The sequence below is a fragment of the Vigna umbellata genome, chromosome 1 (genome assembly GCF_029865625.1).
Source record: "Vigna umbellata cultivar VRB3 chromosome 1, Vumbellata_1.0, whole genome shotgun sequence".
NCBI lineage: Eukaryota > Viridiplantae > Streptophyta > Magnoliopsida > Fabales > Fabaceae > Vigna > Vigna umbellata.
Window position 1 is genome coordinate 57087479 of NC_142165.1, and position 17047 is coordinate 57104525.

Genomic DNA, 17047 nt, shown 5'->3' on the forward strand with positions numbered 1-17047 from the left:
CAAAAACACAGATGATACCAAATAAATGGAAATAATCCCAGGCAAACAACAATCAGCATCTAGAATGTACACAATTGGAATAACGTTATACTAGGAATAAATTTTATAGCATAACTTTACACAAGAGCAAGCCTTGAAATTATACTTGCTAAAATAAATTTTATAAAAGGTTAAGAGTCTCTATATTTGAAAAATTAATTTAATCAGGTACTTACATGTACTAACACATTTAAAGAAGGTGTCAGGTATTAGTTTGTAGTTTTTTTAAATATTTTTATTTTTTTTATATTTTATTTCTAAAAAATTAAACTTTGCCACTTGTCAAAGTGACATTTTGTCATGTGGTAATGATACTGTGATATTAGAATGCATGTGTCATTGTCATGTGTCATTACAGTAATCTCAATTTGATTCCTGTATTTTTATTTTATCTCCATTTAATCCTAAACTTTTAAAAAAATTAAACAATGTTGTCTCACCCCAAATTAAATCAAAATTTAATTTTTATATAAATGTTATACAAATATTTTTATTAAAATTTATATTTTTATTAAATATTTTTAACAAGATTAAGTTTATTTATAATATTTAGTTAATTATTTAAATGTTAATTATGTTATTTAAATATATTTATAAGAGTTAAAAAAATAGTGATAGGTGGATTTTTCAAATGACATGACTTAATGAACAAATTAATAACGTGAAAACTTTCATAAAACTATAATTAAAGATCATTTCTATTAAAATTGGAGATGGGAAACTTTCATGAAACCCTTGTTAGAATAAAAAAATTAGAGAAAATTTGTCTTACTCTTTCCTTATGTTCTTCTACATTAATTAGGGTTTTCATAAAATTTTAAGGTGAAAACCACATGGAAGAGCATGAAAAAGAAAGAAGTAACATAAAAGTTTTTTATTTTAATTAGAGTTCCATTGAAGTTTTCACATCTCCAATTTTAACAAAGATTACCTTTAACTACAGTCTCATAAAAGTTTTCACATTGTGAGTCACGTCATTTGAAAAATTCACACCAGTGTATCATATCACTATTTTCTTTTTTAACTCTTTTAAGTATATTTAAAAAACATAATTAACATTCATATGATTAACTAAATATAATTATAAATAAACTTAATCTTATTAAAATATTTAATAAAAATATCAATTTTAATAAAAAGAATTGTATAACATTTATATACAAATTAAATTGTTTTAATTTGAGAAAAACAAAATTATTTAATTTTAAAAAAACATAAGACAAATTGAGACAAAATAAAAATACAGGAATCAAATCGATATTAATGTAATGGCACATGACATGACAGTGACACGTGACACATGGTACTAATGACAAGAACCTAAATACGTCAATTTTTTGAAAATAGGAACCCAATTAAAACAAAAAAAAATTGAGAGACCCATTTGAAACGAGTAATAAAAAATAGAGACATAAAAAATTATTTAAACTTTATAAAAAATAGAAACAATAATGAATCAACAACATGCAGTTCAGTTACTAAACCAAGCTCTATATCAAATTAATTTATTTGAGACACAAATTCAAATTCAATTGGAACCACCTCATCATTACGAGTAAGAAGTAGACTTTCAACCTAACTTAATCTTACTTGTTTGTAAGGTAAAGGTAAATGTTGCATCCCATCATCTCTTGTCGATGCACCCCAATGCTGAAACATATACATATCGAACGTAAGACTAAACATTATGAATAGTCTAATAGCATGTGAAACAATAGAAGCAACAAACAACAATTTTTTAAATATATAAGATGACTAAATAAACAAATTGACAACATGAAAACTTCCTTAAAACTATAAATAAAGGTCATTTCTGTTAAAATTGGAGATTTGAAAACTTTCGTGAAACCCTAATTAAAATAAAAAATTGGACAAAATTTCGTCGAAATCATAATTAAAGGTCATTTATGTTATTCCTTCTTTCATGTTCTTCTACATTAATTAGGGTTTTCATCAAATTTTAATGTGAAAACCCTACTTAACATGGAAGAGCATAAAAAAAAGAAGTAACATACAACATTCAATTATGATTTTCATGAATTTTCTCTAATTTTTTATTTTACTTAGAGTTCCTATAGTTTCACAAAGTTTTCACGTTATCAATTTGTTCGTTTTGTTACGTCATTTGAAAAATTCCCATCGGCATGTCATATCACTATTTTCTTTTTTAACTCTTTTAAGTATATTTAAAGAACATATGATTAACTAAATATAATTATAAATAAACTTAATCTTATTAAAATATTTAATAAAAATATCAATTTTAATAAAAATATTTGCATAACATTTATATACAAATTAAATTTTGTTTTAATTTAAGAGGAACAAAATTGTTTGATTTAAAAAAAAACATAGGACAAATTGTGACAAAAATAAAAATACAGAAACCAAATTAATATTAATGCAATGACACAGACATGACAGTGACACGTGACACCTCTATGGTATTGATAGCAAGGTCTTAAATACATCAATTTTTCAAAAAGAAGAACCCAATTATGACCAAAAAAATTGAGAAAGTTTTTTGAAACAAGTAACCCAAAATAGGGACCTCAAAAATGATTTAACCTTTATAAAAATAGAAACGATAATGAATCAACAACATGCAGTTCGTTTACTAAACCAAGCTCTATCGAATTAATTTATCTGAAACACAAAGATTCAAATTCCTTTGGAACCACCTCATCATTATGGTTAAGAAGTAGACTTTGAACCTAACTTAATCTTACTTGTTTGTAAGGTAAAGGTAAAAGTTGCATCCCATTATCTCTAGTAGATGCACCCCTTCATGCCGAAACATATGCATATCGAACGTAATACTAGACATTAATTAATAGTCTAATAGTATGTGAAACAATAAAAGCAACAAACAACAATTTTCACAAGGATAAACTCTAACCATGGCTCTAATATCATGTTGTTGGAAGATATGGTAATGACCAGATAGTACCTTTGGCATATGTTGTTGTTGAAGTAGAGAATAAGGAAACATGGACATGGTTTTTAGAATGGTTAATTGATGATCTTGGAGGAGGGGGATTATGTTCAAGGTGTACTTTTGTGTCAGATCAACAGAAAGTAAGTAAATAAGTACCTTTTCATTGATTATGGATGTTCACCATCCCAATATAAAACTGACTTTCATTCATTACTGTGACAAGGACTTCTGCCAGCTATACAACAACTTTTACTTGGTGTGGACCAACGTTTCTGTGTAAGGCACATTTATGCAAATTTTAGGAAGAAATATCCTGGCATAAATCTCAGACAATTACTATGGAAGGCAGCAGCAGCAACACACCCCCAAGCTTGGGAATCAGTGATGAGACAAATCAATGAAGTCAACGAAGAGGCCTTTAAATACTTGATAGATATTCCACCAAGGCAAGTACATTTCAAGTTCACATTACATTTCATATTTGGATGAATGCATATTTCTTTTACAAATACTTAAGTTTCTCTTAATGCAAATTTTGGTCTAGGTCAAGATTTTCAAGAACACCTTTTTTTTGACACACTTGTCAATAACATATCTGAAGCTTTTAACAGTTTCATCTTAGGTGCTAGGGGGAAACCAATCATAACAATGTTGGAAGAGATTCGTAGCTACCTGATGAAGAGGTGGGCATCCAATAGAGAGAAGATAAGGTTGTTTCATGGTCCCATTTGTCCCAAAATTCAAAAGAGACTTCACAAGGAGTTACAGAAGACACAATATTTGATACCTAAGTAAGTAAACTACAAAACCACTTACTCATTTTCTATTTGACTGATTCCATTGTAAATTTCTTCCTAATATTGTTTTTGAATACTTTGGCAGTTGGTCAGGTATGCAAGTTTTTGAGATCAGCCATACTTCCAATATTGCTGAAAAGTTTGTGGTTGATGTAGAGAAAAAAGATTGTAGCTGTAGGAAGTGGACTGTAACAAGAATACCTTGTTGTCATGCATTGACTACCATGAGGTTTTTAAACATCAATGTAGAAGACTACATCCCAATTTGGTTTAGAACCTCAACTTATGAAGAAACTTACATTCCATTAATTTTCCTTGTCAATGGACTTGAACTATGGGAAAGGACTTCATATGCTGATGTTTTGCCTCCTCCGAAAAGGGTGTTGCCAGGTAGACCAAGAAAAAAAAGAAGACGGGAGAGTTGGGAGCAAATAAGGGATGATGCACAACTTGGCCAAACTGGAATCCCAAAGAGATGTGGCATTTGTAGACAACTAGGGCATAGAAGAACTAATTACCCTCAAGCACAACACCAGCAAGCAACACCACACTCCACTCAACCAACTGAACAACAACACCAGGAAGCTACACCAGTTCCCACTCAAGCAAGTCAGATTACTCAAGAAGAAGACCACCAAGCTATACCACAACCCACTCAACCAAGTCAAGTTATTAAAGAACCCCAGACCGATCACACTACAACAACACTTTAAAAATTGTTCAACTTTGACTTGTATTTTGGATATGTAATTTCAACTTTAAGTAGTTTTGCTAAGACATATTCAGGTCATATTTGACCTTCAATATTATTTTGGATGTGATGTATTTTTCACTATATAACTATATTTTGGATGTCATGTATTATGGATGATCTGTGATGTAATTTCTTAAGTGATCTTTAATCATCAATATGATATCATTTTGGAACAGCTCTGATGTTTTATCTTCTAAAACTATAACCTGCAATGTTTGCCAGGTTGCTAAAATTGATGCTTTGGCAACTTCTTATGTGATGTTTAATGACTTTGTAGACCTTGTCAATATTGATGCTTTCAGCACATTATTAATATTGATGGTTTGTAAACCTTTATGCTGATGAAAAATCAACGAAGTCTATAATTTTATGTGATGTTCATTCACTTCATAACATTCACTGGCTGTCAATGACAGGGCAATGTAAATTACATAACATTGACTTGAACAATAACAGAAACAAAATCTCATTACACGAACAATGTCATTGCAACCACAATCTTCATTAACTAACAAACATTACATTATAACCCCCATCAAACACCACTAGAACAAAATTAAAACAAAATACATACAAAGATGATGTTAACCAACCCCATCAAACATAAAAACCCCAACAACACCTTCTCCCTTCTCTGACAAACCACAAGTGATTTTTCCAAACAAATTATCTTTCTCCTTTGCCATCCAATTGTACTATCACTTTCATCTATGTAATCTTCATTGCGCCATTTGAAGAAATTACATCCACGCACTTCCTCGTTTCAACTCCGTTGTTCAAAACATCCAACCCAAAACATCTCAGGATAAACCGAACTAATGTACCCCAAAATCAAAACACAACATACAAAAAATACCTTGTAATTAGGGCACCCCCAAAAATGCTTCCCCTGATTCTTAACAATTTTTGTGACTCTTAATACGGCAAGCTCTCCACAGTAGCATATTTGGCTGCCAACCATTCCTCTTAATGAACCACCACGTGAGGTCCCCCATGAGCAAGACGAGCATTGATTCATTGACATTGCCTCCACCAACCACACAATATTTCTTCCTCGACACCTACAACCCACCTCAATCCCAACCACCCAACTTAGGGCACCCACCTCAGAAACAGCGAACTTCACAGACTGAGTTAGGACGAACAACTTAGGGCACCCCACCTCAACTCCAAACCTTCACATCACCTCCTTCCCCTAAGCTCGTTGGAGATTAAAATGTTGGGCCAAATCTGTATGCATTTGGTTCTTCCAAATAAAAAGGACATTTTCATACCTGGCCAAACCTAAAATATGTGCATTTGCCACGTTGGATAAATAATTTGTCACATCTTTTAACCTTTAACGCCGTTGCTACCACCCTAACGGACATGACTTAATTTACACAATTTTCGTAACTTGAGAATCTAATGTCTTCATTTTTAAAACCGAATATTAAATGAAAATTCTGCTCTTAACTTGGGGACTAAATAACCTATTAAGCCTAAAACAAAATAAGAATAAAAATGGAATTCAAAAAAATATTGGTTGCAGAAAGAAATTCATGGGGTGTAGTAAAAAATAATTTTCTGCAAAATGTAAGTGCTCTGATTATTGGAATACGGAACACATTTTATTTTGAACATTTCTTTTAGCATATTTCTTTTTATTTTTATTTTAAACTTTTGAAATTTTGATTGTATTTTTTCTTCATCTTGACCTTGACAGGGCTTTGATGTATTTTCCTTTCTTTTCTTTAATAGACAATTGTTGTTTCGGAATTTTTTCCTAGGGTTTCTTACTCATCCTCGTTACATTTAAAATTTTCAATTATACCCCTATTAAAACAATAGAAAAGGATGTTTAAGTTTTTCTTTTTCGGATTATGGAATTCACAAATATTATTTTTTACATTTCAAATTATATAATTTGAAATATAAAATATGCATTTTGAATTCAACATCAGTAAAGTAATGTAAATTTGAAAGATAATTTAGAATATAAATTATATAATTTGAATTATATAATCTATAATGTAATTTTTGAAGATAAATTAAAATGTAAATTCTATGTAAATTAATAAAAATTTACATTCCAAATTCTAAGTAAATTTTATGTTTCAGAATGTATATTGGTAGAATCCAAAATGTTTAATTTTAATGCATCCTCTAATGTCTTTATTTTTATTTATTTTTCTCACGTTAATAGGGTCGAAACTTTTGTTGTCTTGATTGTTATAGCTTATTTTCATCATCCAGTATTTCCTCAACTACAACTGAAACAAAAGGGGAATACAACACGCATGAATAGAAAAATGTTGTAAAATGTGATGTAGAAGCATATAGCATAGTGCATAACAAAGGTGAAGCATATTAGAAAACATGCTGCAAAATATTTCTTCAGAGGGATTGGAAAAGTTTAGATATCATAGAGTTTTGGTAAAAGTTCACAGTAAGTCTCTCTTTGCTTCAACATATTTACGCAGGTTTGAAGGAGATCACTAGAATTACATCTTCTCAAAATCAAAAGATTTCTGCAGATAAATATTGTAATTAACACCTCACCTATTTTTTTGTATTTCTAATAATAACAATAATAAAATAAATAATTATCAGTATTTTAATGATAATAATAATAATATTTTTATTATTTTAAATCATATTTTTTATTTTATTTTAAGATATTTTATATATATTTATGTACATATATATTATTAATAATAAAAATAGTAATAACTATAATTATAATAGTCATATTTTTGTAATGTATAAAAATTATTTACTTTTCTTATATATACATATATAATTAATTACTTTTTATTTTTTATCATATATATTAATAAGAGGTAGAATCAATTCCATTATTCCCTCCTATACATTAGTAATAATAGTATAATAATAATAATTTTTTTATTTTTTTAATTTTAAATTACAACTTCAATTTGTATATATATAAATGATTTAATCAATTTCACTTTTTACATAATTGATTTCCATTCTTTATTATTAATAATAATATAATAATGAAATTATAAATACTATTAATATTGTTAATAATAATATTAATAATAATAAAAGAATAATATAATAATTATTTAAAAAATAATATTAATAATTATAAATTAAAAATAATACAATTTTACTATTATTTTAATTTTTCAAATTTTAAATAACAATTGTATAAATATATAAATAATTTTTGTATGAACCTAGAAAATAGAGTATTTTGTATTAAAATAATGAGACCGAGTATTTTATTTTAAAATAATCTTACACTACAAAAATAATAATTTATAGGAGGGGTTTATTACTAGGGGATTTTGAAACCTCCGAAACACTCGGCGGTTTTATTTTAAAACTTTTGGAAATTTTCGCGGTTTCGTTAAAACCACAAATAAATTATTTTTTTATTCAAAAACTTTTTAAGTGAAAACATGTTTTCATTTTTCCTCTTTATACCGTGCTAATATTTTTTCATTTTCCCTCTTTACACAGCACTGTAAACCTCTAACCTTTCATCTTCTTTCTTTTATGACCCTCTAACCAACAGAGAAGCCAGCCATCACACATCTCCTCCTGGAATCACTGCCGGTGAGCATGGTGTCCGGCGACGGAACTGGTGCGGCCAACTCTACTCCTCTCTCCTTCTTCGCTCGTGAAAAGTCAGGGCCTTTCTTCATCTCCATCCACGATCGGTCTTGTCTTCATTCTCCAAAAATTCTTATTCTTGTTTAGTTTAGTAATATTTTTAAAAATAACAGTGACGGTCTTGCTACAGAGTGGGGAAGCAATGAAAGCTGCAAGCAAAGCAAAGAGTGAATCTAAACATGTAGGGAGAACGAGCTAGGGTTTGGTTTCACGTTTCTTCTTCCTCTTTTTGTAGGAGCACTCGCTCGCGCATAATAATAGAGACGATTCACACTTTCACATCGGTGAAGCAGCCTTGGAAGAAACAGATTGTTGCTTCTTGAGATCGGTTGTGCTAGATTCCGCACGCGAGGTGATAAAACTGTGTGCGTTGGATCTTGGTTAGGGTTGAGCAAGATATTGTTGTTATTCATCAACTACGTTTGTTTGATAATCGTTTCATCCAATGGCAGTTTACAAATGCAAGAGCTTGTGCTGTGAATCACACCATTTTCCTTCAAGTTTGGGTAATGATTATACTTTCGAAAAAGGATAAGCTATTATTCCTTCAGATTTGGGCCTAACCAAAATCCGCTACTGATATGAAATCATATGACATGTAAGATCGTTGTGAGTGGTTTTATATTTCATTTCCAATGAGATTAACAATTGTTTTTTGAATTGTTTTGTGTTTAGGGAAATTTCATATGTGCTTTGAATACTCAAGCCAAACTGCAATATTCAATGGTACTAACGACGATAGAAATTGAGAGAGAGAAGCTTGAGATGAAACTGGATGGTATACTGCAATCTCAAGTGAGTTTATAGTGTATGTGTATCTCATTTAGTTATGATTGAATTGGCATTATGCCATTGTTGTTGTTTTAGAGATTCAATTCTCTCATCGTTGGTGTGTGATATGTGTTGGTAAATGAAGCTATTGAAAACATGGAGAAGTATGAAAAGGCAATATGTAGCTGCAATCACCTTATTGCAAGAATGTTTGTATTCTGTTGCATGCAGAGTTCATCTTTTGGAAGGTGCTCAAGTGAGTCCAGTTAAAGACATTCAAGTCTTACCTTAGTATAAAAAAATTTGCATTTATAGAATTTGTATTATGTTGTTGTTTACAGGTGGATTTGAAATTAGCATCAGTTTCTCAAAAGCGTGCATTGAAGCTAACAAATTCCATGAACTCTTCATTATCAGCTTTTTTACCCTTGGTATGTTTGATAACATTGTATTAATATTAGTCTTGTTATTATCTGGTGAGGACTTAAAATTAAAAATAGAGTTAAAATTTGTTGATGATCAGGCTGACGAGATTGCTGGATTGGTATCAGAATTAGCAGAAGTTGTTGTACAGGAGAAGTTTCTCTTACAGGAATTCAATGATATGTTCCATACCATGTGTCTCCTTCAGGTAACTAAATGTTCTTTTAACTATTCCTTTAATGATGTTAAAGTAAAGGCCCTGTATAACGAGCTTAATCTTAAGGTTTGAACTTCATCTACATCTACCCTATTAGTAATTCCATAGCCTTCTTCTCTTTGCATCACTTGGTTTCTGTCTTCTCAAAAGTTTGTTTTAAAGAATGTTTTTTTTAACATCAGTCAGTATTTTATTTTAAAATGTACATTAATTATATCAGTAATATGAACCTAAGGATAGTGATGCTGATAGAGAATTTGAGGTGATGGTCCTTTAGAATTATACTTGAACATGTATTTCCTGGGATATGATATTTCTCTTTATTGTATTTCTTGGGATATGATATGATATTTCTCTTTATTGTATTTCCTGGGATATGATATGATATGATATTTCTCTTGATTCTCTTGATCACTTTCAAGATTGTTACAAGCCCTGGAACTAACAAATAAGATAATTTCTGAATGCTTGTTGTGCTTGTCTTGTTTCTCCTATACACACTTCTCTTCAGTGGAAATCATGCTGAAATTGGTATTTATATGAGAGTTGGAGGGGAGCTGGTAATCCAATGGAATCTTGGATAGAACCAATAGAAAACCCAACTTAATCCTTGTGCGGTGACCTGAAAATTAGATATTATTCTTTCTTACTTTTGTTCACCAGTGGACCCCATTTTCTAGTTCCATTTTCCATTCTCAGATAGTACTTTCCATTTGAGTTCCACAGCAGTAATAAAACTTCGGAAATAGTCTACTTTTATTTCCATGCACATTTAGATATGTAAAAAAAGTTATGTAAAAAAAGTTATGTGCAAATATCAATTTCTAAACTGCATTAGGTTCCAGAATTGATCCTTCAAATTTTAACCCAATATGCATTTTTATTCGTTTGCCAGGTAAAAGTGGGAATCATATGCTCACATTTGAAGGAGTATTTCCTTTTTTTTCTGACTTGGTTCTGGAGAATCTGATATCCCTCTCGACTTGGAACACCCATTATTTTTGTTTTAGAGAAAGATTCTTAGAACTTAGAAGCCTAAATTTGTTTGTTTTCATAAGGCTTAACTAGTTATTCTAACTTTTAAGATGTATGTTTCCAAAAATTTAATTGAGAGCCATTATTATAGAAAAACTATAACTTTACAAATTTGTTTTTAGTGTGAATCATATAAATTTTCATTTTCATTTGAGATTTTTGTTATATTAAAATAAATATTAGATGTGTCCTACACTTTGGACATTAGCCATATCCTGATGTCCATGTTAGTGTGTGTCCGGTGTATGGATCAGAGTTGGTACTTCATTATAGTTGTACCATCTTTAAATTTATTCCCTACATGAGAGAATATTAAGTACTAGTCCCTACATTTGTATAAAAGATAAGTTTTTGCCTTGTACCCAAAACTAGAGATTTTTCTTGCAGTGTAAATCTGCTACTAAGCCTTCCTTGCATTGTTTAATTTTCTTCAAAATTTTATTAGGGACTAAAAATTACAATTTTCTCATATAGACTTAAACTTAAAATGAGGAAACGGTTGAGACCCAATGAATAGTTTAAATTATTCTTTACTGATATTTGCTTTCCTATTTTCTATTATTTAATTTCTTACATGTATTTCATGTGTCTCCTTTAATAGAGATAAGGCGTTTCTATGGGGTGGAGCACGGTGGGGGATATGATGCTTGGAGAAAAACTTCAGCTTTAGCTACCCCTTTTGATTTTGACAAAACACAATCCACAAAGCCAAAAGGTCATTGTGTGGCTGTGCGAGTGACTAGTGAGGACCCCGATGATGGCTTTAAGCCTACGAGTGGCAAAGTGCATGTTAACTACCAAGTCCAACATCAATATCATCTGTTGCTTCATTCATCTTGTAACATGTACTGAGTTCAAGTATTTGTGCAGGAGCTTAGCTTTAAAAGCAAGCCATTAATTGTATTTCTAATGTTTACAATTTATATAATAATATTTTGGTTTATATTTAATGTTTACATTTAATTTTGGTTTTATATTATTTAATTTTAGTTTTATATTATTTAATTTTGGTTTATTAATGATAATAAACTCATTTGAATAATAAAAAAAATTAAATTATTTACATTTCCGGCGGTTTTGGAAAACCCTCAAAAGTACCGGCGGTTTTCATAAACCCTCAAAATTACCGGCGGTTTTGCTTAACCCCGGTTATTTCCGGCGGTTTTAGTAAAACCCCCACTACTACCGGCGATTTTTCAAAACCCCTGCTAATTGCGGCGGTTTTTAGAAAAACCGCCGGTAATTACTTAGCGACGCAGGTTTTCCCAACGGTTTTTCTAACCGCGGGTAACATATTTTCCGGGGGTTAAAACCGCCGGAAACGGAAAAAATAACCCCCGGTAAAAATCTAATTTTTTGTAGTGTTATAATATAAATAGAATTTTCTAAAACTCGGTTCATTATTTAAATCACATCTATCTCTCTAGAACACTATCCTCCTTGAGTTCTCTCACTTCTCTCTACTTTTTCTCACTCATTGATCCACTGTTTGACGATAAGGAGGTACCTAGGGGATCACAGCATCAAAGTCTACATATCTGCCTGATCAATGTCTCGATTTGAGCAGGTAAGTTTCGTTCCTTTTTTTAGGTTTTCCCTAATTCTGTGATCACACGGAATTTCTACTTTTGCATGTGTTTGGAATCTCCTTCTCTTGATTATTAGTTCCATTTAAGTTCTAAAAGTAGTTTCCTATCACTAATTGGTAATTTGTAAGTGTTTATAGAAATTCCTTGCGGTGAAAGGCAAGGTCGGAGTAATCTTGAGTAATGCAAGTTTGATTGAGGTAAGGGAAGCTAGATTTATTTCAAACTGTTATTTAGTTTGTATGTGTGATGGATTTATGAGCATGTTGTTATTTGAATGGAAATTAGGTTTTGAGTAGACGTTTTATGATTAAATTGATTGTCTTTGAGTGTGGTTTAATGAATGGTGTTTATGAATGGAATTGAATGATGTTTGGACTGTGATGGAATGTATTCTATGCTGGAAATTTGTGTTGAGAAGGTTAGTGAAGAGGGTGCATTGTTCACATTTTACTTTTGGTGAGTTTTGAGGAAGTGTAGTGAAATTTTGATTTGGAGGTTGGGCACTCAAATGGTCAGTGGTAGTAGTTTAGGTAAGTCATTTGGAGCTTGTTAGAGTCCCTAAGTTGTTCAAAACTGTGCCAAGAGTAGTAGAATGAGATTTGGGTCCCTAGGTTGATGAATTGTGTGTTTTGAAGTGGGAATTGGCTAGTGGCCACTTAAGAATGAGGTTAGAAAGGTTTGGACACACTTAGTCAATTAAAATTAGGTATATAACTCAATCTAGGAGGGTTAGAAGTTGGGAAAAATAGTTGGAGTTGGTAAATTTGGATTAAGTTGTGTAATTCTGCAGATGTTGTGTTGCAGATTATGCAGACTCGCTGAACGAGTGGAATCGCTCAGCGAGTGGTTGTAGAGGTTGGCTCTCTGTCTAAGGATTCACACAACAAGGTGGTGCGCTGAGTGAATGGTTGAGGTCTATGAGCACTGTAAGTTTTATTTGATCAGTGAAAGGGGGCACTTAGCGAGAGAGTTAGATGTCTGGTACTACTAGTAGTTTAATTCGCACAGCAAGTTGGATCGTTGAGCGAGTGTTTGCAGAGGTTGGCTCACTGTTAGTGGATTTGCACAGTGAGCTGGGTCACTGTGCGAGTAAAGTCTGTGGTCGCTCAGCGAGTGCGTATGCTGAGCGATTGTCCCAAGTTATCATGCATTCTTCTCTCCTTTGTTCTTTATTGGTTGGAGTAATGAAATTGATTTATTTATGGATAATGTATGATTATGTATGAGTATTATATGAGTATTATATGAGTATGAAAGTAAGGTTTATGGTTTCAAATGGTGTGGAAGAGAATTCCAAGGAGGAATTTCTCAGTGGTAATTGTCAAGTTTGTAAGTTTGAATATGGGAAGCTCAGTCTTGGAGTTCATCCTGACATTCTAATGGTCACCTATTCTCAAGTAGAGAGGAGTGAGGCATGTCGTGAGAATACCAGGAGGTCCTAGCCTAGGGGCTTTTCCTTGGCCTAAGGTGAGTGATAACAGACTAATCTTGTGTGGTAGCTTGTGGTGAGCCAACTGTTTCACCACAACAAGTGCACGAACGATTATAGCTACATATTCATACTAATCCGGATGGTCAAGTCAAGGGCTGATTAAATATAAAGTTAGTTGTGTTTGATATGTTTGTGTTATAATTCTTGAAAGTTTAATTTTATGCATACATCATTACTTGTTTTCTTCTAGCTTACCCTTCTATCTGTATTTGTGTTGTATGTTTTCCTTGTTATCTATTTGTGTTATGATCATCCGGTGGGTGTGAGCAGAGGGAGATGAGATGTCCTTGGAGCAGACTCTTGATGAAGGTGATGCTGCTGAGTAGTTACTTGTTGTATTTTGTAAATAGTTTTTGTATAAGATGTTTGTTTATAAAGTTTAAATTTTATAGTCTATTTTGGAATGACCGTAAGACTTTACTTTATATGATAGTTAATAAATGTTTTATCATATCCTTATTGTGATGACTCTTTTATATAGTATTATACTATATTTTTGGGATATATATATATATATATATATATATATATATATATATATAATAAATAAATAAATGAAGAAAGAATTGATTTCATTATTTACATAATCGTTTTTATTTTCTTCGTTATTAATTATGATATAATAATAATAATATTAACACTAATAATAATAATATAATTATAATTTTATTATTAATAATATGAATAATAATATTACTATTATTAATAGTAATTATTATTATTTTTATTGTTTCAATTTTAAATTACAACTTAAAATAAATATATATATTAATAATAATATTAATATTAACGAGAAAGAATCGATTTCATTATTTACTTAATTATTTCTTTTTCCTCGTTATTAATCATGATATAATAATAATAATATTAACATTAATAATAATAATAATAATAATAATAATAATATATTTAATAATAATAATATAATTATGATTTTATTACTAATAATATTAACAATAATATTACTATTATTAATGGTAATTATTATTATTATCTTTATTATTTTAATTTTAAATTACAACTTCAATATATATATATATATATATATATATATATATATATATATATTAAAAAATAAAAACTAATTATATATATATATATAAAAGAAAAGAAAGTCATTTATATAAATATATACCTATTATTAATAATAATACAGTAATAATATTTTTGGTATTAATAATATAAACTTTAATAATAATACTAATAATTATTATTATAATAATAATAGTTTTAATAAAGAATAATATTAATAATAAAATATTACTAATAATATTAATAATAACATTATTATTATTATTTTAATTTTAAATTACAACTTGAATATATATATATATATATATATATATATATATATATATATATGTGTGTGTGTGTGTGTGTGTGTGTATATTATTACACATATATATTAATTATTATTATTATTATTATAATTGTAAATATAAAAATAACATTTTTAAAAAAATTTAAATAACAATTTAAATTTTATTTTAAGATAATTTTTACTATTTGTATTTAAACTTAAGAATAAAATATTAATTATTTACATTTATCTATCCATTTAAATTCTTTAATTCAAATAGCACAATAATCTCTTATCTGTCTCCTCAACTAAAATCATCTCGTAAATCCAGTGTAAAGTTTGCCATAATATTTTTTCACCCTCCATTTTTTTAAAATGTTACCACATTAATAGAATACATCTCTCAATAAAGAACTATAATTAATATCTATTTATCAGGAAACAGTAAAATTTATTACTGTTCCAATGTAAGCACTAAAATTATTACACAAGTACATGTCGAAAACCATTAACAAGCGTTTGAAACAGCCAACGGAAACCGTAAAGTTAATTAACATCATTCGATATATATTAATAAAAAAGCTAAACAAGGGGCAACAAAACCACAAACAGTTCATGGTTTAGGATATTAACAATTTTCACATTCAAAATTGTAAATGATTTTTAACAAATCAAATGAAGCCACGTTTCTTTTTCCTTTCTTTTTCCTGGAAAATTATTTTCAATAAACCACCGTAGTCAGCCCCTGGTATCCCAATTTTCCGACCAACAAGATCTAATGAAAACCAAAACAACTACTTAACCAACACAGACATACAAACAAAACACGTTTAAATAAACTAACCCAGCAAGATTAAGAAAAGAAAAACAATTAAAAGACAAGAACTGAATTGACGTATATGAGAAAATGGAGGCACAATTAAATGTATAAACAACAAGGGGCACAATGTTTCATGTTCAATTCTATTACAGATTGAAATTAAAACCCACCACAGGAAATCTATCCACGATTGGTTACAGGAATACGTCAATTGAAACGTGAATTGATCAATTGGAACGAATCCATTGGCCGTTGATCCACTCCTGGTGAACCCTAATTGCGGAGGCGGGGTACACGATCTCCTCGTGAGTGGTGGAAAAGTATACATAGTAGCGGTCGAGGTCGACTTTGCCGGTGATTTCGCCGACCCACCAGCCGTCGTTGTCGAAGGCGTCGACGCGCTGGTAGCGCGCGAAGGAGGAGGAGGTTGCGATGCGCGGAGGCTTAGGGCGGAGCTCTCTGGGGAAGACGGTCATCGTGAGCGGCTTGGATTCATCGTCTTCGAGCAGCGTGTCGTAGCGTACGACGTAGAGACCGTTGTCGAGAGCCGACACGACGGTGGCGAGGTAGTAGGAGCCGAAGAAGCCCTCCTCGTTGCTACACACCTCCACCTTGTCGCCGGGGCGAAAATTCACCTTCTTTCGCGGTGGACGCATTGAAGAAGAAAAGGGAAGGTTCTTGAAAGCGGTGATGGTGAACACTGTTGAAAAAAGACAGAGTGTTGTTTCTGTGGGGGGTTCCCTCTCCGTATATTGTTCTTCTTATTATATATATGGTGTTTTTTTTTATGGATTTATTATTATTATCATGGTAATTTAATGGATTTATTAAAAATTACTTTCAATTAAAATTATTCCTATGAATCTAAAAAGTAAGATATATGAGATTTAATTTTCAAAATATTTAAGTGTATAAAATTGTAGTAATATCCATTTATATTTTTACTTTATATCGGATTGGTATCACTTCGCCAACATGAATCTATTTAATCAATTTTGTTTCTTTGCTTTTATTCTTTTTTTCAACCGTTTATTTCATTAGTATTTTCTTTTTTCAGTTTTGATTAAATCTTGCAGCTAAATCTTTGGGTACAAACTTAAATTTTTAAAGAAGATATAATATTTTAACAGAAAAAAGATAAATTTCTTAAATTACTTTTGAGCTTATAAACATAATTCAACGTAAACAAACAATGGGATATTTGGGTTAAGAAAGAATAGCACTTTATTCTGATAACACTAATGGTGA

The 17047-nt window shown here is 30.4% G+C and overlaps 2 protein-coding genes across 6 annotated transcripts; one reads left to right on the plus strand and one right to left on the minus strand.

Annotated features, from left to right (window-relative positions):
* Positions 1-7958: 7958 nt before the first annotated feature.
* LOC148205863 (QWRF motif-containing protein 3-like) lies at positions 7959-11541 on the plus strand. Of its 5 annotated transcripts, none has more exons than XM_088103894.1 (8): positions 7960-8199; positions 8283-8504; positions 8605-8658; positions 8828-8947; positions 9069-9179; positions 9265-9354; positions 9447-9554; positions 10459-10747. In XM_088103894.1, the coding sequence occupies exons 4-8, from the start codon at positions 8876-8878 to the stop codon at positions 10531-10533; spliced, it is 456 nt and encodes a 151-aa protein (XP_087960020.1). In that variant the 5' UTR covers positions 7960-8199; positions 8283-8504; positions 8605-8658; positions 8828-8875; the 3' UTR covers positions 10534-10747. The 5 variants fall into 5 exon arrangements, with proteins under 5 accessions (XP_087960022.1, XP_087960020.1, XP_087960021.1 ...); XM_088103895.1 differs by having other exon boundaries at positions 7960-8166; XM_088103896.1 differs by having other exon boundaries at positions 7959-8504; positions 8605-8750.
* Positions 11542-15850: 4309 nt separating this feature from the next.
* Positions 15851-16555, minus strand: LOC148205864 (protein AGENET DOMAIN (AGD)-CONTAINING P1-like). Its single transcript, XM_088112286.1, has one exon. The coding sequence runs from the start codon at positions 16453-16455 to the stop codon at positions 16027-16029; it is 429 nt and encodes a 142-aa protein (XP_087968412.1). The 5' UTR covers positions 16456-16555; the 3' UTR covers positions 15851-16026.
* Between the last annotated feature and the right edge of the window lie 492 nt (positions 16556-17047).

Bases quoted from the DNA above. Each gene is read 5' to 3' on its own strand.
- LOC148205863 (XM_088103896.1), top strand. From the start codon at position 8,876: ATGGTACTAACGACGATAGAAATTGAGAGAGAGAAGCTTGAGATGAAA. The intron at 9,180-9,264 runs GTGAGTCCAGTT...TGTTGTTTACAG, and splicing joins ATCTTTTGGAAGGTGCTCAA to GTGGATTTGAAATTAGCATC. The intron at 9,355-9,446 runs GTATGTTTGATA...GTTGATGATCAG, and splicing joins TATCAGCTTTTTTACCCTTG to GCTGACGAGATTGCTGGATT.
- LOC148205864 (XM_088112286.1), bottom strand. From the start codon at position 16,455: ATGCGTCCACCGCGAAAGAAGGTGAATTTTCGCCCCGGCGACAAGGTG.